Source organism: Lepisma saccharinum, chromosome 14 (genome assembly GCF_977018435.1).
Source record: "Lepisma saccharinum chromosome 14, izLepSacc3.1, whole genome shotgun sequence".
Classification (NCBI taxonomy): domain Eukaryota; kingdom Metazoa; phylum Arthropoda; class Insecta; order Zygentoma; family Lepismatidae; genus Lepisma; species Lepisma saccharinum.
In genome coordinates, this window is record NC_139242.1 from 61,393,330 (window position 1) to 61,417,892 (window position 24,563).

Genomic DNA, 24,563 nt, shown 5'->3' on the forward strand with positions numbered 1-24,563 from the left:
TAACTTCCATTAATGCCTTCCGTCTTTTAGTAACCATCTCTGACAGGTATTGTTCCCATTCTGTCCGAGGTCTTCCTCTTCCTCTCCTTCCTTCTGGTCTCTCTTCCATTACTTGTTTTGGTTTTCATTCTTCTCCCATTCTCATGACATGGCCATACCAGCCCAGTGTTCTTCTCTCTATTATCTCTTCAATTGATTCTGCTTGTAGCTGTTTCCTGATTCTATCTCGTCTGGTTTTTCCTATGGCACTTCCGAGGTATTTCATCTCTGTTGCTGTTAATCTACTTTTATGCTTATTTTGGAGCGTTAAGCTTTCTATGCCATAGAGCATTGTTGGTATAATTATGATTTTATAAATCCTTAATTTAGTATTTTCTTGTACCTACTTTTTTCCTACTATTGTATTACTTATTTGGTAATATATTTTATTTGTTTTTTGAACCCTGCTATTTATTTCTTCCATCGGCTGTTGTTATTGTTCCCAAATATTCATATCTATTCACTTGTTCTAGCTGTTCTCCTTGCCATTTTATCTGCAATCTCTCTTCATTTCCAAGCTTTGATATATATGCATTACTTTACTCTTCTTTGGATTCACTATCATTTCTCTATCTTTTATTGAGCTGGCTAATTCTATTACTGTATGTTGTAGTTCCTGTTTAGGATGTTATTTGAATATTTATTAATGCTATGTCATCAGCATACAGAAAGGATGGTATATAAACTGGTTTCAGTTTCCTATTTCCAACCGTACAATTTCGAGTTCTTCTTCTACATTGTTTATGTATTTGATCCATTAATATTATAAATAATAAAGGGCTATCTCCTTGTTTAACTCCTTTGTTCATGTTAAATTATTTTGATTTCTCGCCTTCTATTCTCACTATTCCTTTAACTGTCTTGTAGACACTTTGTATTCTTCTTACTAGTTTTTCTGAGGCTCCTATTTTCTGTAACGCTGACCACAGTTGTTGTCGTGGTACTGTATCAAATTAAATCCAAAAAGGCTACAAATATTTATTTTTCTCTGCTTAGAAATTTATCTGTGACTTGTCGTAGCGTGAAAATGTGGTCTTGCGTTTGTCTGCCTCTTCTGAAAGCTGCTTGTTCTTCTTCTAACTCCTCCTGTACTTCATCTCTTACCTTCTTTCTAGAATTCTTGTGTATATTTTTAAAACTACTGAAGATAGACAAATTGCTCTATAATTTTCATATTTTACAGTGCTACCCTTTTTGTGGATTAGTAAGATCATGTTTCTTTCCCAATCTTTGGGTATTTTAATTCTCTTCCATTCTTCATTACAAGTTTTCCACAACCATTGTACAACTTTCTTTCCTCCCATCTTTATTAGTTCTGGGTATGCTCGTGCTGTTTTTCCTAATTTAACTCTCTTTATTGCATCCTCCACTTCTTGCATTTTTATTTCATCTCTTCCGTCCTCATCTACATTTGGACTCTCTACTGCATCTTCTTCATTCATCTTTCCATTTTCATCTCTAAATGTGTTTTCGTAGTACTTACTCCATGTCTTCAATATATCTTCAGTTTCAGTTTGGATCTTTCCTGATTCATCTTCTGTGTTTCTTATTATCTTCCCATATTTCCCTTTCTTTGCTTTTACTGTGTGCCAGAACTTTCGACTATTCCCTTGATAGTTTTTCTCTATTTCTAACCCAAACTCTGCCCATTTTTCTTTCTTTGCTTGTCGGACTGCTACTTTTGCTTCATTTCTCCTCTGAACATACTCATTCCATTTCTCCTGGGTTTTATTTTCCATGTACCTCTTCCATGCTTGTTTCTTCCGTTAACAATTTCTTTAACCAAGTTATTCAACCATGTTGATCTTTTCTTTTGATCTCCTACAGTTGTTAAGCCACACACGTCTGTAGCTGTCTTAATCAATACTCTTTTTAGAATATTCTATATTTCTTCTAATTCTTCTTTATCTTGGTTCTGGATACTTAGCTTTCTCTCTCTTTTGTTCAACTCTTCCTTCACTTGCCTTTTAAATTCCTTTTGCTTGTATTCTGTGCTTAATTCTCCTATTTTGATTTTTGTGTACTTTACTTTTTGTATCGTTTAGGTTCCTGAAATCTTGTTTTCATTATTAGTAATTTATGCTCGGTGCTTAGTTCTGCACTTCTGTACACTCTTAACATCTTGTATTGCATACCTTGTATTTTCTGTGTAAGTGAAATAATCTATTGCACTTCATGCTCGTCTCCTTTCTGCTACAAATGTTATTTTATGTATTGTTTTATGTGGAAAAATGTATTTCCTATAAGTAAATTATTGTCTATACAATATGTAATCATTCTTTCTCTATTGCTATTTTGCTATTTACTATTTTCTTCATACATTCTTCTTCAAATATTATACCTACACCTTCTTTTGCTCTTGCTTTCTTATCTACTCCTGAGAATATTAAGGTATATCCCTTATTCATCAGCATCTCTCCTGATCCTTTCCTTTTGATCTCGCTTATGCCTAAGATTTTAATCTTGTATTTTCCAATTTCTTCTATTATCTCACATTCTTTTCCTGTCAGAGAGGTTATATTCCATGTTCCAATAATAATTTTCCCTTTCTTGCCTTGTCGTTTCCATTTGATGTGTCCGGCATCTACCTTATGTCTTCTCTGAATAAAATGAATTTCGATGCCACGTGGGTTGTTAGCCCTACGGTGAGTCTAGCCGAATGAAGGGGCTGCCTTCTTATGGCTTTCCGGCCTGCCAGTTTGGAGGGTTTACTCCCTCGCAGTGTCACAGCCATTGTGTTGCTCCAACTCCGCCTGTGACTGTCTGGTTCTAGACTGATGTCCTCATCGACTCGAGGCCAGTACTGAAGAGGCTGCTGCCCCTCTTCATGGATTTTTATCGACTTCCCAGTCTAGATCCACAGTGTTTAGCGAAATCAGTGTCACCTCGAGAAGGATGTGTTCATTGAACACGCACTGCGGTCTTGGCAAGGGAGAGGTTATATATTCACTTCACATTACCCTGGGTCGCCCCTGACCCCGACAATAGTACAACTAAGCCAAATAGATTCTCTTGAATGATCAGCAGGGGATGAGAGAGCTTTTCTATTTGTTCAAAATTAGAAAAAAAATGCTAAAAGAAAATTATCTTTTGAAACCCTTGCCGCATCATAGTGATCTATGTATAAATCCAGCACTTCGTTTCGTAACATCGGGTACGAAATGCCAGAAAAATTGTGGGTGTCAAAATGAGGCAAAAAATTAACAAACGCCCTGTATATACTGCTAAAGAGACTCAATAGTAACTTTACTACATAAAGCAAGATGACTATGTGAGAAAGTAACGGTGGTCTAAAATGAAGCACTGCGTTAGTACCAAAAAAAATCGTGTGCGTCAAAATGAGACAAAAGCTTAACAAACGCCCTCTACATATTGCCAAAGAGACTTCATTGCAACTTTAGTACATAAAGTAGGGTAAATGTATGAAAAAGTAACAAACCTTGTAGGGAATGGCGCTTTTAAAATTAACTACCATAAAGCAATTAACTTCCATGTATCATTCCTTGTTCTCTTCAAAGTTAGCTGAAGCTAATTATGCAATGGTATTCTGTTATATTAATAAGCCTAGCTCCGTGGGGGCTTGCATCTCGCTCCCTCTATTAGCAGAGGGGCAATTAAGATAATAAGACAGCGCCAGTTGCGGGTTAATTAAGAGATTTCTCGTTTCAACTTAGTTCCTTTTCCTCCGTTAATTTAACACCTCCTCTTCCTCCTGCGGTTTCAGATTTTTTGGTGGATTATGAAAGAAAAACGTTGTTGAGGCAGTTTAAAACTTTTTGTAAAGGGTAATGAAAGTGAAAAACTTGTTTGCAGAGAAACCGGAATGCGAAGTCGCTAATTGGCACGTTTTGCGGGAACGCAGCATCAAAACATAAATATTTATAATATAATATAAAGTATTTTTGCTATAGGTACCACTTTTCGTGAGGTTGTAGCCATGCTATATTCCAATTTGGTTTGTACTGTTGTGTGCCACGAAGTTTTGAAAGGGGATATTAACATAAAGAGAGGGAGTATGACTTCTGTTGGCATTTAGCGCTTTTGTGGTGGTCCAGTCGGTAGAGCGTGTGGATGTCACACGGGAGACCCGGCTTCGATTCTCGATGTGGATGATGTCAGGCTGAAATTGGGAAATACATGGGATTCTGAAAATTCTTATTCATCATATTTTTCAAACATCCGTATCCAACTTAACAATCAACTTAAAAAGAACGCTTTACTCTCTTGTTCATTTCACACACACACGAGGAGAGGGTTGAATTCAAGATGGCGGCCGTCCCCGTGACATACTCCAAAGGGTGTCCCCTAGGCCTATTTTGTATCGCCCATATCAAATTCCATGAAAATACATCACTGCGGATTTTACAAGGGGTGGTAAGGGACTTCTGATACACCCTGTATATTTACCTTTACACCTCCCCAAACCGACCTCACCCCGTCTCAGGTGGAAAATTCTGGATAGACCGGGCGTCCACGGAGGAAACATGACCGCGCCGACGGCAGTCTCCGGTAGGAATTCACCCCCACCTCTTTATCCATCCCCCGCAGCGCTCTGAACGCATATTGCGTGTCTCGTATCAACTGGTACGTGTAGAAATTGATCGATCGTGGAAACCAAATTTGCCCCCGCCCCTTCCACTTCCCGTCCGGATTCTCTGAACGCACGACCGTAGAACCATAACCCCATTTAGGAAACTGCAAAAGTTGAGTTGGCAAATTGCAGGTGACATGCGTCGCGGAAATTTGCACGCGTTCTTGTCAGTGACCTGCATGGCTTCGTTTCTACTACAGGGGATGGACAAAACTATGGAAACACCTGAGAAGAAAATCCGGAATGCTGTAGCTAATGAGGTGCAGGACCGCCTTTAGCTTCCAAAACAGCCTGCAGTCTTCAAGGAATGGACAAATGCAAGTCCCGGGTGGTGTATAATGGGATCTTGCATCATTCTTCAGGCAAAACATGGTCACAATCCTCCTCAGTGTCCTTCTGTGTCTGGCACTCAGTGTACATTTTCGCCGGACCTTGTGGCCGAGTAGTTAGCACATCGCACTGCGGCGCCAAGGGTCCTAGGTTCGAATCCCGCTTAAGCGCTTGGTTGTTCGTGAATGTCCATTCATCATTTCATCACTCATCCCCATCTTCGCAAATTAGCCAAGTGGCACAAAACGCGAAGTAAAATAAACTAAATCAATCAATCAGTGTACATTTTCATCCACGCAGGTGTTTATCTGATGATGTCTTTCCGAACACACTATTATGTCATCATGATCTTGGATAGAGTCCCTTTCGATACGCCAAATAACATGGCTACTTTGGTAGCAGAGGCGCCTGTAAGGCGGACACCAACAATTTGCCCTCTTTGAAACACTGTCAGCTCGGACATAATTCAGTATCAACTGCACTGCACGCTACCTACAGCGCAACTGTCGACTCCTACTAGTCCGACAGGATCCTATCTCACGGCGCAAAACAAAAAAATGTCCAACCGCGTCCGATTTCAAGTGGAAAAATTGCGTCCATATCACCCATTCCGATGTCGTGGTGTTTCCATGTTTTTGTCCATCCCCTGTATGTGCAGGATTCTTTCCTTTATTTTACGCCAGTTTCTCCTGCCTGGATCACATTTTGTTTGTGGATGCTGGATGAGAGAAATGTACTTGTCGCTGTGCATGCTGCGACCCATCAGTTCGCAAGCAGGGCGTACAACCTTATAGTCACATTTGATCCGGTTTCTGCAGAAGTTTTACACTGCTGTGTTCGGCGGTGCTCGACTGTTGGATGTTCTGGTCACATTGTCATGGCATAGAATAGAACTTTTCTATGGTCATGGGTTAGGCGCCAGTGCAACGCTAGACTGAACTTTGCCCCGCTTAAGAAATAAGTCTATTATCATAATTATCGCATCAGGAGTATCACCAGTGTGCTGGTAGAGTTTGATGTGCAGATTGTACCGTAATGGCCGACGATTTTGGAATATTGTTCGTTTTTTTTTTAAGAGCGAAAAAAAATAGTGCTTGGAACTCCCCACAGTTTCCTGGCTCCAAATTATCTTGGTTTGTTATTTCGCTTCGCTTTCCTGCTACTTTTTGGCTAATTTCGACGATGGGTTTGAGTGATAATGGGAACTCGCAAAGAACACCCATACCCAGGCCGGGAGTCGTACCCAAGTCCCCTGGCCTTGTATAACCGCGTTTGTTAGAACCTGTCCCGTTCCCCGCGTTAGCGATCGCTCGAAAGTTTCGGTGCCAATGAGAAACGAGTCAAAAGTCGTCTGCTGGGCAACGAGGAACGAATGGAAGGCAGAAGAAAGGCGCTTACGTAGACGCTGTTGCCACGTTGCGGTCTAACTCACGTGTTTTGTTTGTGTCTTGTTGAATAAGCGTGGTGCTGATTAGTGTGCGTTTTAAAGTATCCAGGATGGAATTTATTCTGGTGATATTTGCTTGTGTCCTTTTTGTGTTTAGTGTCATCTTAGCTGGAACGTTCAGGAAGGGGAATTGTGTATATTTGTGCATTTCCACGTATTTTATTCACAGCCTGGCTACGGCTTTCCCCAGCACGGAGTTAACGCGGTCTGCAATGCCGCGTGGTTTCTGCTAGAAAAGCCAGCGAACAGCAAGCGCGGGAAGCGAATCAGGTTTTAACAAACGCGGTATAGTGTGCTGCACAAACCGATTATCATAGTTTCTGAGTCGTGCACCCAAACAACTTAAGGTCAAATAAGAAGAGCTCACACCACTACACCTCTAGCAAATTCGGCCGAAACAAACAAAATGATTAGAGTAGGTTCGAATCACGGTTGTTAAAGGTCCAGGGACCCATAAATTGTAATGGGTTCTATGGGGTTCCCCTGCAGGACCGGACACAATTTAAATTCGGTCCAAGATGCGTATTGTTTCATTGAAAAAAGGTTCCTGAATCGTATTTCCGGAAAAAAGGTTCCTGAACCGTATTTAAATTGATCCAGAAAGGAAGGTTCGTGGATGGAATTGAAATAATTTATACATAAAAGGGTTCGTTACGGCCTAGAACCCATTTACACTTGCTGATTTTCTCTTCCGGATGGGAATTGAATTTATTTACAATTCCTGGAAATTAACAACCCTGGGTTTGTTAAGGATCCAGAAATCCATACATTCTAATGGGAACCTTTTTTCTCGCACAATTTAAATTAGATCCAAGTTGCGTTTTGTTTAATTGAAAAATAGGTTCCTGCTGTCCAAGTTGCGTATTGTTTCATTGAAAAAAGGTTCCTGGACCGTATTTAAATTGAGCCGGATAAACTCTTCCTGGACCGAATTTAAATTGTCTGAAAAAATGTTCCTTGGCCATATTTAAATTCAGCCGGAAAAAAAATGATACTGGACCGTATTTAAATTGATCTGGTAAAAAGGTTCCTGGACCGAATTGAAATACTTTAAAGATAAAAATGTTCTTTACGGTCCAGAACCCATTTACTCTTACTGATTTTCTCTCCTGGACCGGAATTGAATTTATTTAAAATTTCTGGACCTTTAACAACCCTGGTTCGAATCGGTGGTCGGTGATGTCCGGGTGTGCACGCAGATGAGATCGACTCCAATGCGACCGCTCACACTGAAATAAAGTTTATTTTGTTCTACAGTTTCCTGCCGTTAACGCCAGTGTAAAAGTTCCGCCGAAATCCGATCCAATGCGATAATTAGTGCTACCCTTAGTGTACGTCTGCACACGTTTATACTTTCCACAATCTGCGTCTAAAAACTTGACCAACACTATCGATTTTCGTTTGTCATCCAACTACCGTAAAAGATTACCATTAACGGCTACTATATAGTTAACTAGGTCTGACTGCCAGGAGATCCGGGGTGGATGATCTAGGCCTTGTCCGTGCATAAAGCGGCTCAAGGGTTCTATTGGGTTCCTGAGCCTTTAACAACCCTGATCTGGGGTTCACCCAGCCTCAAATAAATGTGGACTTGAAGGAAACCCTGGGAAGTAAAGGCAGCCGGAGCGTTGTACTAATCACACTACTTCCAAAGAAAATGGCCGATATCGAGAATGTATGGAGCCCTAACTCCGTGTGCCTTCATTGTATAAAGCACAGGAAAAATTACCTTACATAGTTAAGTGTAATTAATGTACAGTAAAACCTCGTTATTCCGGACTAATGGGGGATAAGTTGACCGGTTTAACGAAAGTCCGGAGTAACTGAAATAACCTAAGAGAACAGTAGAAAGTGCATTAAAACTCCGTTTGTAGCAACAAAACACGTTTATTGTGGTGTTTTTAAAGGGCATAGGCCTAAATACACTATACAGGACAGTACAAAGTCTGCGGGAAACAGAATTTCATCAGTGGTTGACTGTCTTTTCTTTGGTAAGTTCTCTTGTTGACTTCTAGCCACATTTAAAACCTTGCATTCTGCTTTTCTTTTGCCTGTCCGGATTAAGCGAAGTCCGGCTTATTTGGGGTCCGGATTAACGAGGTTTTACTGTATTTTTAATTATTTTCATGCGTTCATGTCAGTCATGTTGTAGTTGACAGATGGACAAGGATATTCATCTGACAGTGCTGTATAAACGCTCCTTCTTCGTACTCCGACTGAATAATAGTTATTAATGGAGAACGTCTGTTGTGAGACTCGTAACGCTTGGTCGATACGAATGTTTCCAGTTCATTAAGAATTTACACCACGCCTCCACATAATGTGTCCTCTGGGTTAAGAACCACCTTCGTCCGACCTTGGAGGTCGTCTGAGCCGGCGCGTGACCGCCTGCAGAGGGTGCGTATGTGTGGAGGGAGAGGGGTCGAAGGCCCTTGACATGTGAATAGCTTTCTTCCAAGGTCATTGCGTTCGTTTTCACTTCCTGAGACCGTGTCGAAGTGCAGTCGTGAACTTCTCAGGAGCGTGAAGGAGTGAATGAGCCTGGTGAAAGACTGAGAGAAATGAGTCGTGATTGTATTTCTTTGGAAAAATACTTCCTGTCTTCCCTTCGCCTTTCATTCTGGGTTCAAGGGGTTGAAGTTGCTTTTATTTTACAGGGTGCTCCGCGTTTACCGAGACAAATTTTCAGCAGTTCGCTGTTTCGCCACTTTGATGGCATTCTGAAGTTTTTTTCTCCCAGACTGCGCCGTCTCACGAAGCCAGTCTTGTTCAAGGCGATTACATTTCCACGGATTGTATTAGTTATGGATCACCAATAGGTTTAGACAGAGGACGTATTTGAGAGGGGGGGTCCGGGCCCCTCTCCCCCCAAATACTTAGTAAGCACTACAATTAAATAGTGAAAATTTACTTGTTTAAACTAGGGTTATTTTTACCGTCGAACTTATTGGAAGGCAAGGATCATACGAATTTGAATGACAGTATCAAATAAGATGTATGTAAGATTTAATTCTAATGCTATATACAGAGCATTCCCTGACATTCGCTACGAGACTCTGTGGCAAGCTGCCCGGCATCAGCGCTTGTCTTTCCCGGTGAATGGGTCAGCGACAGTCGCTAGAGTCGGCTATTAAAATTACAGTTTTCATATTGTGTACTAACCTTGACTACAAAAGGTGTTGAAAATGATGTCCCTCTGCTGCAACACATTCCTGGCATCTCCGAAGGAAATTGGCATTTACACGTACAAGTTCGTCTAATGTAATTCTCCCGATTTTTCGTACAATACTCTCTTTTAACTCACGGATGTTGTGCGGATTGTCTTTATATACTTTATTTCCCCATTTTTCTTTCCACTTTTATTCAGAACTGACCCTGTTACTCTAAACTTTTTTTTTACGAGGTTTAATATAAGCGACTGTCGCGGACCCGTTCACCGGGAAAGACAAGCGCTGATGCCGGGCGCTTGCCGCCGAGTCTCGTAGCGAATGTCAGGGAATGTTCTGTAGTATCTCAATATGCATAAAATATTATCAGAAACTTAACTTTCCGTCAACTGGATCTAACATCATTTTTTGATATTCAATAAAATATTCAATTCTTTATTTGATATTAATTTTCTTGCCACGTTGTTCTTTGCCAACCTTGACTACGTTAAGCTGGATAATGAATACGTGCTGTTATCATAAATATCCTCATTCCGTCTTCTTGCCTATTCATGTAATAAAAATATATTAATTTGAATATTTTAATTAATTATAATAATTTAAACATTATTATTATTATTATTATTATTATGAGACACATGGTTCGGACCCCCTCCGAAATATATTTCTAGATACGTGCTCTTGATGTAAAAACAAATTTAGGGGGTTGGCCCTTGCCCCCCTCCCAGTATGACATTAACAAACAACCTTACAAGCAAGGACGTATTTAGGGGAATCCGGACCCCCCCCCCCGAAAGACTTACCACGTACCAAAATTAAATAATGAAAATACACTTGTTTAGCATTTGTTGTATTATTATCGATGGTTATTTCTGGCTAACTTACTGGAAGGCAAGGATTATATTGGGATCATACGGCTTGTTCAATGACAGTACGAAAGATGATTTATGCATACTATTACTTGTGATGATATGGATAACAATTTTTAATAAATAATGAAGAATTTTACTTATCAATAGGACCTAACATCCTTTTTTTATTCAGTAATTATTAAATTCTTTATCTATTTGACATTAATTTCCTCAATACAAATGTTGGCGATCTTAACTACACGTAAGCTAGATAATGAATACGTGTTATTACATCTCTATTCATATGCCGTCGTTTTATCTGTTCATGCAATAATAACAATATTAATTAATTTACATAATTTAATATAAGTATATAATTGTTTTAATTTAAACATTTTTCTCATCATTATGATTATTATTTCTGAGACACTTGGTTCTCGCCGTCCCCCTTAATACGTGCCTGCTCGCCAGCTGAAATATAGCACTTTATTGTAATTGTGGAGAATACGTTAATTGAAGTTCCGAACTGATCAAATAACTAATTGCATCATACACGAATGTTGAGAAGCATTTGCATAGGTTATAACTAGAGACCGGATGTTTAGGCACTAAAAACATATAAAATAGGCAGGCAAATAAGCACTTATAATTTTCAAAATAGGCATTAAAATACAAATAGGCGATAAAGAAGGCAATGAAATTTAACTCAAAGTAATGAAGATAGACATACAAAAAGAAATAGGTGTTTAAATGATATAGAAACATACATTCTTTATAGGTACTTAAAATAAACCAGGAGCTCATGATTAGGAACGCAGTCCAATATTGTACTAAATAAATCACTGCAAACAGGAGTCACGTCAGCCCAAAATTTTCCATTGTATAATGGCTACACACAATAGTCTGGCAAAATAAATTGTTGGCTACTTCCAACCAGTACGCAAATTATTTAAATATACACTTTATCACTGCACACAGGGTTATTTCAGTTAAAAAAAATTACACTATATATTCCACACAGCAGTTCGAACTAAGAAACTGTTAAATGCATTTCAAGTTTGTACTGTTTTGTTTGGCAGTCTCTTAATAAGAAGCACTAATTGTGGTTGCACATCACAACACGGTATTTCTTCAGGTGATCAACCGACAAGTTATGTCTGCAATCCGACAACACATTTTTTAGAATTGAAAGAGATATTTCGACCTCCACAGATGTTACCGGAGCATACTTAAAGCACGCGAGAACATGTGGATCTAACTCAGTTTGTATATTTTCACCTTTCAGAACTTGTTGAATTGCCCTTAATTTGTCCAAGTCCTTATTAGCTGCAATAACTCGCTAACTGTTATTTTTAAATTTCTTGGAAGCATCGGAAACTAATCCTGGGAACAGGAAATTTTATGCATAGAGTTCAGTCTGTCCCAATTTTAAAGAAAATGCCTAGAATAGGCAATATCTGGAATTTATGAAACAATATAGGCAATATCGTATGAAATACGCAAAATTAAATTGCCTTTGAATGAAGCTAATCCCTCCCCCCTGGCCTTCGCAACATTCGTTTTCATCATATCTCTAACAGGATAGAATAGGCATTTTGCCTAACATCCGGTCTCTAGTTATAACAGTTCCAGTATTTTTTTTTTTTTTTTCCAAGTTGTTTGTAAGGGAGATTTCAGACCGAAGCTACAAGCAAAACATGTCGCTTGGGAACGAGTAAATTAAGAGCATCGTTGCACAAGCCTGCTATCGACTGATGAAATCCGCGAGCGACACGTTGTCACCTGTCGCTTCCGTGCGAATTCTCCCGAAGGGAGCGTTCTGACCGAAGCAACACGAGCGCATGCAATCCGTGCGCATGCGCTGCACGTTGTTGTGAAAGCGGCCGATATGTCGCTTCGATACGAAAGGTTGCATTTATTTCTGAGGGTTCGTTTGTATTTGACATGTGTAGTTTGGAGCTTGTCGTGCCCGTCGCTTCGGTCTGAAATATCTTGTTACCGCACATCCGTGTAATTACGCCCGCGCTTTTCTTTCGTTAAAATAAAATGTAATTTATTTTATTCTCACCTAAGAAAAGATGCCGGTACGGTGTACTCTTGCGTACCCAATGAAGAAAAAGCTAAAAGTTTGCTCCTCACCCGGAACAAAATTTTAGAGCCGCGGTGATCTGTCCAGTCGGTAGGGCGTCTGAATGCCGCGCGGGGGACCCGAGTTCGATTCCCGGGTTGTCCCCGCATAAAGCTGCACTGGGGCTCACCCAGCCTTAAACCAGTTGGTAAAAGTGGCCGGACCGTGTTTCTGATCACATCACCTCGAAAATAGCTGAGATCGAGAATGTGTGGTGCCCCTACCCACACACCCCATAAATGTACCTTCTTGGCACGAAGCTATATGCACGGGGAAGTTTTACTTTTACCTTTAAGGTATAACATTTGCACCGTAGGTCTTTGTTAAACTGCTCTCGCATGAATAAATTTGTAGTAAGAATCGTGATACGACGCCATGGGTTCTGGGTTCGAATCCTGGCATGGGCATGGATGTTTGTGAGTGTCCATTCATCAATTTCATTATATCATCAATCATCCCCATCTTCGCAAATTAGCCAAAAGTAGCACAAGATGCAAAGTAAAATAAAGCAAATCAATCAATCAACGAACTGTATTGATTATAAAAAATTAAAAACGCTACTGAAATATATATGTTTTGACCCATTGAGATGAGAGTGAGCTTTAACAAGCGACTACAGGAAAGAATTTTACCATTTTGGGCTCATTCCTGAAACTTGTCTGTATCCTCCGACCGCCACTGACTTGATGAGCTCATATGCAGGACGCCGTAGGTTGAAATCCCAATCCAGGCGAATTTCCCGTGTCACTCTGTAGAGACGAATGCTAGAATGGTACCTTCAAGAGGTCGCGGATAACCTAATCGCACAAATCAACTTTATGGTGTCCAGAAAACCCTTGTTGAAAATGTACTCGTCTGCCACTTACCATTTCCTGGATACAGAGGAAAATGACAATTTGCCTTTTATTATGCGACTGTTAATTTCCAAGAAGCAAAGTTGTGTTGCGCCGTTGTTTATCGTTCTGTGGTGATTCACTTCCTCCAAAAGGGAAGAGTTTGTGGTTAGCAAGACTGCCAGCACGTAGATGGAGTCAGGGTGCCCTGCAGCGCTGTTCAGCTGTTTACATTTATACAAAAAAAGTAATCATGTTTACGTTTTCCAAAGTGCAAGGTGACTCATAAATTGCAGACGCCTCTTGCATGTTGCCCATCGAGGTACCTCGCTCTGGAAGTTCATGGTTTGACTGTTAGGCCAGTTGTAGTCTACGCTCTCCAAAGTTGAGATGAGACTTCCCAGCTATGGTAAGTACTAGATTTCAAATTCTCAGTGGATTTGATGTGGACTTTTCAAGTTATCGATTACGTCTGTTTTGTAATTTTTGTTACGTAACCATCTTGGATTTTTCCCGATAACATAGTGATTATGTGAGATCTTGCGTAGCTGAATGGTTAGCGCTGTCGCTCTTATGCTCGCGGTTCCTGGTGAGAACATCAAGCGAGGATAATAGGGACCGTGTAAGGGGTGTTGCATTGTGGAGTTTAGTGACAAAGTAAGAGGTTCTTGGTTCGATTCCTGTCGCTCTCAGTTGTTCAGATTTCTCCGTTTCAAAAGATACAATTCCGTTTACTTCCTTTATGTGAAACAAAAGTGCGCTACGACTCTTCGAGGACCAAACCTCGACATTGGGTTTTCGTTGGAGGCAAATGTGACCAGTGGCGGCGATTGGGTTACAAAACCGGGGGGGGGCAAATACAGTATATTCCCCTTTGTATCCCTTTGTATATAAGGTTTAGCATAATGCGGGGGCAAAAGTGGCTAAATGTTGGGACGGGGCAACAGCCCCCCCTCGCCCCTCCTAATCGCCGCCCCTGAATGTGACCATATCAGAAATCCAACCCACGACAGTTCCCACTAGAAACCAGAACGCTGGACATTTGTACATGCCACCTTTCTCCCTCTCACACACTGGAAACTTCAATATTTGCAGGCCAACGAGACTACGGCACACGGACCCACAGTCTTGCCCTTTCGTATACCGAGTTACCGTCTCAACCATTACCAGCAGAGCGGTAATTTTACGTCATTATGCCAAGGCAGTATTTTGTTTCCTAATTTGCTGACTAAAAATTATTTTCTTTAATGTTTAGCGGCTTCAGGTATTAGGTAAAAGATTTGATTGATTTAGTTTTCGCATTTCTTCCAGTGTTGGTTAATCGCGACTATGGGAATCAATGGTGATAAGATGAAGCGGGTGAAAACAACTCACAAATGCAACACAGTTGTCAGCCTTCCCGATGTTGGATGCGTCATCGCCTTGCAATCAAGGGGTCCCGGGTTCGATACCCGGTGGAGGCACATAGTGGTTGGTTCGGACCCTACTGTAAACTGTAGGTCCAGTTCCGATTAGCCGTAAGTGGACTTAAAACATCAAATCAATAAATCAATCAGTCAAAAACGATACAACACAGTCCCTACAGAGGATTACACTGGCTGTTGCTGCAGGCGCCAGAGCCTCGTTGGCTGCAACACTGCAATTACCAGAGTGTAGTACTTCTTAGCCACCCACCCTTTACACACCCAGATGAAGGATCAAGTAGCTCAGGAATGTATCCAGAATTTTCATTCGGCTACGTAAGGTAGTTTTTAGTGTGTTTAAAGGTAAATTTACTTAGGGCTAAAATGAATAGAAATTGGACCTTTGCGAAAATTTGTAGAGGATAAGGCCGAAAAAATTAATCCTCAACCAATCACACATGTCAGACATTCCTAACTTCTCAAATCTCCGGAGACCACGCCTTACTTCATCGGCACAATGGCCCATGTACTACGCTTTCTGCGTTTCAATAGCCTGTACACCCACCTCCCGCTTTGATGGCAGAACGGCGAATTCAACCGGTATGTGTATAAAAAAAATAACGTGTGTACAGGATGTCCGCTGACACACATGCTGGAAACTGTAGTTCCCGTCGCATTTGTGGAAATAGCTGACTAACTTTTATGGATGGAAGTCGTCGAGAATTGCTGTCACGTAGGGTTCGTGTGCGGTGAGTACCATCGAAGGGGTTATTCTTTCCCGTTTTGCACGCTCTGGTGGGTTTTAGTAAATGTCCCGAAAGGAATCGCTATTCTGTTGCCCTGGCATGCCGAATCGCACATTTGTCACCCCCTCCCCCCCTCTCTCCATGCTGTCGTACGGAAGTCGATTCGGTTTTGTGGTGGAAGTTGATCTACGTCCAGTTCGAGGAACTTCCTTCATGTTACACTGACCTCACCTTTTTAATGTCCTTAACTTGAAACTTCGCTTCTAAGCGATACTTTTTTGTGTCCTGTTTCGCTCTCTTTGCATAGAATTTTGAATCTGAAGGTCTAGAGATGAATTAGCCCCGAAATAACCATAATTAGGCGTTTTTTTTTTTTTATGTACATGAAAGGGATTTGATACTGTTCGATCACGAAAAGCAAGTCTAGCTCGAGAGGACGAACCTACACGCGAGGGGGAAGTAGGAAGAAACGTGCCCGAAACAACGCTACAGGTTTCAGATCAGTGTTCCGTTTGTATGCGTTCGATTATTTTGTTTACTATCGCTCGCTGTGTTGTGTTTGTGATGTCATTTACGGTTTTTCCCCTCTCAATGCATTTCTTATGTTTGTTTCTCTTATCCGTTCCACCCCCAGTGCGGTCAAGGAGAATTCTCTGGCACGCACAGCAGATATACCACTGTGGAATGTAGTGAAAAATACTGGTTTGCCAGGACTCGAACCTTGATATCTTTACTTTTCTTTTCATCACGACGATTACGCACGCGAATCCCGGCGTGGGGATGGGTGTTCTTTGTGAGTGTCCATCAATTGCATCATCATTATTCATTCCCATTGTCGCAATTAGCCAAAAAGGAAGAAATGCGACGCTCAATAACAAAAATCAAATCGAATCAAATGGGAGAACTGTGTTCGTTCCCAGTAGCCTATATTAGGATTGGAGGGTTTTTCGTTCCTAAATCCCACGACTTGGAAAGTAATCTTGAAAGGGCCCGTTGGAGGGTGGAGTTGATTACACACTTGAGTAAATTATAACACCATTAAGCCTTGTTTCCATGATATGAAAAACTCATTATGATGACCAAGGCATAAATTTATTTACATAAACTAAACGTAACGTTTCAACCTTCTAGCAAGGTCTTCTTCAGACTCTGCACCAAGTACAAATGTAACAAGGTACAAAACAGGACGATATATATAAACAGACATTACTCCCCTCCAGACTATTAGAAAGTTGTTCTGGAACATTATAGCAGGTGGCTTTCCCTTGTCAACTGAACTTTCACCTAAAAGGCTAAACATATTTTCTTTGGACTCTTTATCTCACGCTCTTTTTCCTTCATTCTTCTTCCTTCTTCTCTCCTCTTTCTCTCTTGTCCTTTCCACTCTTTCTAACACCTTCTTACATTCTTTGTTTATCTTCAGTCCCCCATTCCAGTTCATTGTGTCTTCTTCGCCTTTCTTCTCTATTTCCTTGGCCTCCTTCCATTTTTTCACTAGTACTCTCTTCTCCCTTCCTATCTGCTTAGCCTCATCCCACTCTATGTCATGTCCTGTTTCTCTTGAGTAAATGTTTCAGCAATAATATCGACTTTTCCGAGATGTATTTATGTAACCCAGCATAATAATATGATGGTTTCAGTATCAAGTTCTCGCCAGTTTGTTTCTTCAAGAATGAGATTTTGCTTTGTCTCATTTCTCAAAATGTTATTTTGGAATTGCGTTATTTTCCAACACTGCGGATGGCATGTTATGTTGGCCTTCAACCTGGTTTTGGAGGACTGCAATTTACGAGAACGGGACCGTTTCGCTTGTTAGAAAAAAAGAAAAAAGGTTTTTGAGCATTCAAAGGGCATGACGCAGGGCCTTTCTACACCCGAGCACCAGTGAAACAGGTAGCGAAGCCTCGGATTGCAGGAGACCGTATTGGGTGGGTGGAAGTAATAATGGAAGCTATTACGTGATGGTGAAGTCACCACCGCTTCGTCATCTGCAAAGGACACAGCTACCAGCTCACAGCCGCTGTAACAGCTGAAAGTGCACGGAAAAAGAAGTTTTACCGCACTGGGCGTGGATAATTATGGTTATTACAAGCGGTATTTTGCATGTCAAAGTTCTACTAAGTGGCTATATGTGCAGGTATGTACCATAAAGAATAAATTGGGTATTTAACAATAAGGCATCTGCATGACTATTGGCTGCATGCATATTTTTGTTTGTTTCCATTTCATGTGTCATACACCAGCACAACATTGTTTTTTTTTTTTGTGCAAGTAAGAGGTTTTGTGAAAATGTACATTGCTGCATGATACAGGAAAGTGTCATTGTCATCAAGTCTGATTTGTGTACTATGTAGTATCATCATACCCAAAGTACAAGTGCATTCCCTTTGTATTTGTTCCTTAACTAAGTTTGGAGTTTTTAGTTGAGGAGCGAAGGAGGATGTATAGATCCCAGAGCTCTGCATAATCATTCTCAATAGCTCAGCTCATGTTCTTGTACAGCCAAGTTCAAAACTTTCTGGACTCATTGCCATAAAAAAAAAATGTGGAAAATGTAATATTTGATCTAAGGAAAACATAATAGATAAAAAGTGTGGGTTCATTTACCGAAGATTTAAGTATTTTCAAGCTTAGAAGTATTTTTTCAGTTCACAAAGTAAAGCATTTTTAACGGATAGTCTATTAAGTTTTGAGCTTCCCTATATAGTTATAATAAGTATGCATATACTCACTAAGCTTCTTTGTATAGATGTTAGCATTATTGCCTTGCATAAGTGAAATTAATGTATTTTATTTTCATTATGAAATGCTTATTAGCACTTCTCTTGAAACATTGGGATGTAAATTATATGTGCAGTTCCCCACTTCAAAGTGCCAAAAATTAGTAACCCCATGGAAATCCCCCCCCCCCCTTCAAGTACCACCTGTACATAACTACCTGCTGATAATGATCATGTGACATGAATTATTCAGTCACTATTGTTACCTTGTATTGTTACACCAGTGTGGCTGCAGTTTAGTGTGTTATGTAATATTACCTGTTGATTGACCAGGTCAAATTACAGAAATAACTTTCTACCATTAAATAGTTTAGAGTTTATCCAAAACACTGCCTAAGTTTGAAGTTATGGTGTTCCAGCAATAATCTGTACCAGTCTTTATTGCAATTATCAGCCCTTTATAATAATTGATGCAAATTACTGTAAATGAAATTAAAATTGTGTGTGTGAAATGTAAGACTGATTCATTTTCCACAGGTGGCAACGTCCCATCCATGCCCCTTCCAGGCACCCTACTTAATTTTGCCACTTATTTTTTTAGAATGAAATTTAAAGTTTAAAAAGACAGCATTATTGTTATATTTAATGCAACCAATTTGATTAAATATTTGTAGTGTAATTGCATTGTAATTAACATACATGGACACCAAAGTAAGACTCACCTGATAATTAAATTAACCAAACAGAATTCTGTGTTTATCTATAGATTAAAAGAGAACTTTGATTGAATATTTGTACCTTGTAAATGTGCATAATCAACAGTTAATGTAGTTGAATCAAAGGGTAACTTGGATTCCTCAAGTCCATAAGACAGGTTTTCAAGCAGCAGTTCCTTATTTTGCTCTTGTATGTACTTTGGATGTACTCAGTCACTGCGTATATTTTTGTTACTGTGACTTGATTTTCACCAGCTGCATTCTTCTCGTGTTCTGTCAGCAGAAGCTTTCTAGTAAGAACACCTGGATCTTAAGTATGCATTGTGCGAGTTCAGAAATGCAAGGCACATGAGCTGATTTTTAGGATTAACTGTTTGAATTTTACCATAAATTATATGATTTAATATAAGTAAAGAACATGTGCTGAAGAATTTGTCTGGTCTGGTCACAGAGGTGCGTCAGGAGGCCGTACAACAAGCCCTGGCAGCGATGCAGAACAGGCCGAAACCTTCGCTCCCCATGCCTTCGAAGAGGACCTCCGTAATGGCCAAAAGCCCTGATCGTGAAAGGCATGACTCGGGTAGGTACACTTCCACAGGTTTCTTATCTGTCTGGCTCTCTCATGATCTTGTTTTCATGATTTCTCTGCAGATTAATTTGAGTTCATTTAATGGTAATAAGTGTAGCTTTATAATTTGCTAAGCTGGAATGGCTGCACAAGAAATAATTGCTTAAGTAAAAGAAGCTATTTGCTGTGTCCAGCTTAAGCTCATTGTAATTTTGTGCTGAGTAGTTTGGCTGCTGATGAAGTAAAGTGATATATATACTGATATGTAGGTCTACTGGTAAGTCATCAAGAAACATTTAGATTGCTGTTCTATTGACAGGGTTGCCATCAACCTGGAAATCCTTGAAAAATCAGGAAATTTTGTAAAAGTATTAAAAAAAACTTAAAAATTCTTTGAAATTAAATATTTTTTGTTTGTTAGGATGAGATATCAAAAAACACATTTGACTTTTTTCCTTCAACCAGCTTCTTAATTGGAGGTATTTTTTTCATTAACAGGGAATAGAATACACAGTCGCATAATAAATGCACGTAAACAAGTTACTAAATTTTCCCAAAACACATACTTTAAAGGTTCTATTAATTTCAGTGGCCTCTGCCACCATCCACTTTGAAACTTTGGGAAAGTGGCAGGAGCCACCGAAATTATGAAACCTGTGGAACCTTAAAGAAGTCTCACGGAAAAAGTTAGTTACTTGTTTGTGTGTATTTATTTATGGAGATATTTTGTGTCAAAATGTTCTTATATTTTCAGCATTGTTGAATAAATTTACATTGACCTGAAGTTTTGAAAGCCTGTTTATTATGTTAAAGCTCTGTAGGGTGGTTTGGAAAATTTTGTTTTTTTTTACCTGGAAAAGTTAGGGAATTTGGTTTGGTACAATGAGTTGAAAACCTTATTTTGATTGTATTAATGCAGGAGAGAAAGCATTTCATAAATATGTCATAGAAATATCAGAATCAGTTTAATATAGTGATTACAAATTAATATCTTTGTGGGTCATAAAAGATAAACATTTAATACATAGATGTGTCATGGATGTTCCCTCAATGAAACTTTAGACCTCCAGAAAATTAGTTTATTTATATTGCAAAAATAATCTCATAGACCATGGATAGATTATGAGGGGGTATCGTAAAGTTTTAATTATCACCATGAGCTAAATGAAACAGAAACTTTATTCCGAGTTGTGGTCCTTAAGACTTCTCTATATAGTCACTGTGCAGATGCAACACATTTCTCCCAGCGTTTCTTGACCTTCCGCAGACCATCATTGTAGAAGTCCTCAGATTGAGTCAAAACCAATGTTCCACCTTTTGCATGACAACATTTGTGTTGTCGAATCGCCGACCCCGCAGTGGATTTTACATATCCGGGATCAAGAAAAGTCACTTGGAGCGAGATCAGGAGAATAGGGCAGATGCAGCAGTATTTATTTCATGGCTGAAGTGCCTTGTTTCCACGCAGCAGCTTGAGATGAGTGAACAGATGCATTGTGGGTTAGGAGACGGACCGCGGAACCCAGCATGCTGGCACCTTAGACATGCAGAGTTCTTCGTGAATAATTTTCCATACACTGCACAACCATGTGGAAGGTTACTCATCGGTCTTCCAGGAGCTGGAGATCCTCCACTTTCTTCACTGTAGCCGCATCTTCCACGAGTGATCTTCCACCTCACAGCAGTGTCATGTGACGGGCAAACACCATCATGTATTTGCGGAGCACTGTAACCCTTCAAATGCAGGGACTTAATCACGCTACGAGCCTCACTCTTCTACATCTTGCAGATTACTGACACCTACCGACAGCTGTCAAAAAAGTAAAAGGAATACAAAGAACATTCTTACACCATCATGCACATAAGGGCCAATGATTACACTGGCGAAATTTCATTCACATAGCTCAATAACTTCCGGATGATAATTAAAACTTTAGGATACCCCTTCGTATAAGTAGCTGTCAATAGCAAAACATTTATTCTATTATTTATCAACCTCCTACTGATTGAAATAAATATGTTCCAGTTATTTAGGATACGTCATATTTTTCTTTAATATTTTTTTAAATCATTGTTATAGTACAGTGTGTATTGAACTTTATGACTGTGATGATATGAAAATTCCATTTAGAGTCACTTGGTTCCTAACACAGATATTATTGTGCATTAATCATCCTTATTCTTTAAAGGAGTGTTTAAGCATTGCCGTATATGATACAGACCACTTTAGAGTATGAGCATTTAATTCACATTAAGATCAATCTCCCCTCCTGCCCTCACCTGATTTGTGATTTTCTTCAGGAATGAAAGAAACACAATTTATAGACTTTGTTTCCCCTCATATCTATCAATCTACCCCCTCTCTCCCTCCCTCCCCTTTCTGCAGGGTTTGTGCAGGAAGGATAGAAATGTAATTTAAACTCTGTATCCCCATCCCTTTGTTTCTCACACTCAGTCACACACACACTCTCTCTCTCTCACTCCTCAGTTTCGATACCCAGTGGAGGCACATAGTGGTTCGGATCCCACTTTAAACTCTAGGTCCAATCCCAATTAGCCTATCAACTCAATTCTCTCTCTCTCTCTCCCTCCCTCCCCTCCCCCTCACTATTGAACAAACTTAAGCTAACACTTGAGAATATGATTACTCATTGGTGGATCTGTTTTGTAATGCATTACAATATCTGTTGTTGCAGCCAAAAGTTCTCCGAGATCAAGTTCCAGCTTGGTCATTTGTGTTGTTTTTTTTATTTTTGTGTTTATCACTTGATCAATTTCACCTAATAATAATTCATCACAATTAGTCTCAAGAGGCAGAAATGTGAAATAAAATTACCAAAATAAAAAGGTAAAAAAAGAGAAGCATATATTGTTCTGTATGTTGATGAATCTCTGTACCCTTATGAAAGTCCATTTAAATAGGATATTAGAGAGGAGACCAAGGATCAAGCAGACTCTAAATATGTGTATCGAACATCTATGATGTCTTATTATTTTATTGGTAAAACCTAATTCCTTTAAGGTTTGATCATATTTCATGCTGTGGTGGTGTAATTGATGTCCATTGCCATTTGAAATAATTCATTTATACTGTTTGTATAGATTCAAGTTCAGACGAAGACAGTGTAGTGAATGAAGGAGATGTGCAAAGCACGCCAGAACGAGAACGAGCAAGAACAACTCCCCAATTGCTTCAGCAGTCGGACACCAGCAGCACAGGGTCTGCACGAGAAACCCCCCCACAGCAGAGGATTCAGAGGCAGGATAGACAAACCAGGTATGGATGTCATTTGAATTTAAGACACAGAAGAATGAATTGTGCGTGGTGTTTTCCAAACAGGAACTATTTCATGAAAATAGAAAATATTTTCGCATTTTGGCATTTCATTGCCCCAGAGTGCCGTGTTATCTGACATTGGAAGTTCATTGTGAACTGAAGAGTCAGAGAATTGTTAAAAGAGAGTAAACTAATAACACAATTAGTGGCAATTTGTGAGACTTTTTAAAATAACGGTAAACATTTTGTATGCATAAAAATTATGTAAGTTTTTCTTTCATTGTCATAGATATTATAACATTAACAAAGAAACAGCATACAGTGGGACCTTGATTTTTATGTTCTTTCAGGGGTCAAGGTGAAAAAGCTTATAATGCAGGAAAATATTATAACATGTTCTCTGTGAACATGAGAATTGAATGTATTAATCTGGTAATATAAAATCAGGGTTTCACTGTGCAGAAGTTGAATTTCCATACATAAGGTCTGTTTATATTTGCTTATGTGTGTGTGTAGTTACATATTATTTCATTTATTTTTTCAGATTGCCAAATGGAGGACCTGGGTTAACAGGGTGGGAAGGCAATGACCCAAGGGATAAGCGAATCAAGCAGGAGATCACGGAGCTGGCTGATGTTATGCAGAATCTAAGACCATGTATGTATTACATTTGCATAGCATTAGGTATTGACATTAACTAGTATCTAGATATCAGGGATTTGAATCACAAGTTCTGTTGTCAAAGTGGTAATCGTATACGAGGGTTATGATGACGAGCAAGCATTACTTATTTTTCAACTAGCAAATTTCCAATAAAATTTCATTGGCAAAGTAGTTCATTTTCAAAATGAAATTGTTTCCATTGGTGTCTGTTGTAGAAAGTGTTCTTGTGAGTATTACTGTTGTTTTGATTTATCTGAGTTCCAATACTGCAGTTCAATGTAGAGGTGCATTTTTTAAAAAAGAAACTCAATTTGGAATGGATATGTATTGAAGTAGGCTACATATTTTTACTAATGATTTATTCACATTTTCCCCAAATTTTGCCTGTTTTCTTTCTCCTTCAGCCTGCATATGATATTGCAGATATTTCTTTTACTATAGATGTTTTATTCTTATTTCAATTGTAAATAAGGGATTAATTTAAGCAGGTGGTAAAACCCAGCATTATTGCTTATTCTCTCGACCTATTTGAAAAACCATGTAACCAGCCTTCATGGCAGAGTGATCATGGTAACACAATAAAAAGCCCCAGGTTCAGACTGGTTAAAGCATGTGTCCCATTATCCATTTCATCAGCTCATCTTTCATCCTTATCAGCATGATTAACACAAGAGATGAAAAAGTGAGGTAAAGTAACTGAAATAGATAGAAAATTCTTCAGATCCTCTTGTGCCAGTAATTCATTTCTCATTGTTACATTTTGAGTTCATTTTTACTATTTCAACTTTGTGCTCATTGTAAGTAAAGATACATTTTTTGCTTTGTTTCTGTTTGTCTCTTTTAAATGTTTGTTCAACTTAAATACAATTTTCAGACAGGTAATAATACTGTAGAAGTTTAAACTTAATCTTTTCTTAATTTGTTACCAGGTACCCAACCACCTGACGTCACCCACAATACAGCACAATCTAGAAGGATGACAGCCGCTGATAGAGTAAATAGGTATAACCAATCTAGGCAGTCTTCTGCGTCGGATGATAATATGGGTAAGTGTGGAATTTTGTAACTGGAAGTAAATTGTGAT

At 39.4% G+C, this 24,563-nt stretch overlaps 1 protein-coding gene across 13 annotated transcripts in view; it reads left to right on the top strand.

Moving 5' to 3' along the window:
* DIP2 (disco-interacting protein 2) overlaps positions 1 to 24,563 on the top strand; it is a 513,412-nt gene that overhangs the window by 429,344 nt on the left and 59,505 nt on the right. For 12 of the 13 annotated variants that reach the window (XM_083135760.1, XM_083135758.1, XM_083135762.1 and 9 more), the window contains 4 exons: positions 19,423 to 19,551; positions 22,642 to 22,816; positions 23,361 to 23,473; positions 24,409 to 24,525. In XM_083135760.1, coding sequence (XP_082991886.1) covers positions 19,423 to 19,551; positions 22,642 to 22,816; positions 23,361 to 23,473; positions 24,409 to 24,525 — 534 coding nt within the window. Of the gene's footprint in view, positions 1 to 13,713; positions 13,796 to 19,422; positions 19,552 to 22,641; positions 22,817 to 23,360; positions 23,474 to 24,408; positions 24,526 to 24,563 lie in introns of those variants that run through there. The other variant, XM_083135763.1, reaches the window with a different exon arrangement.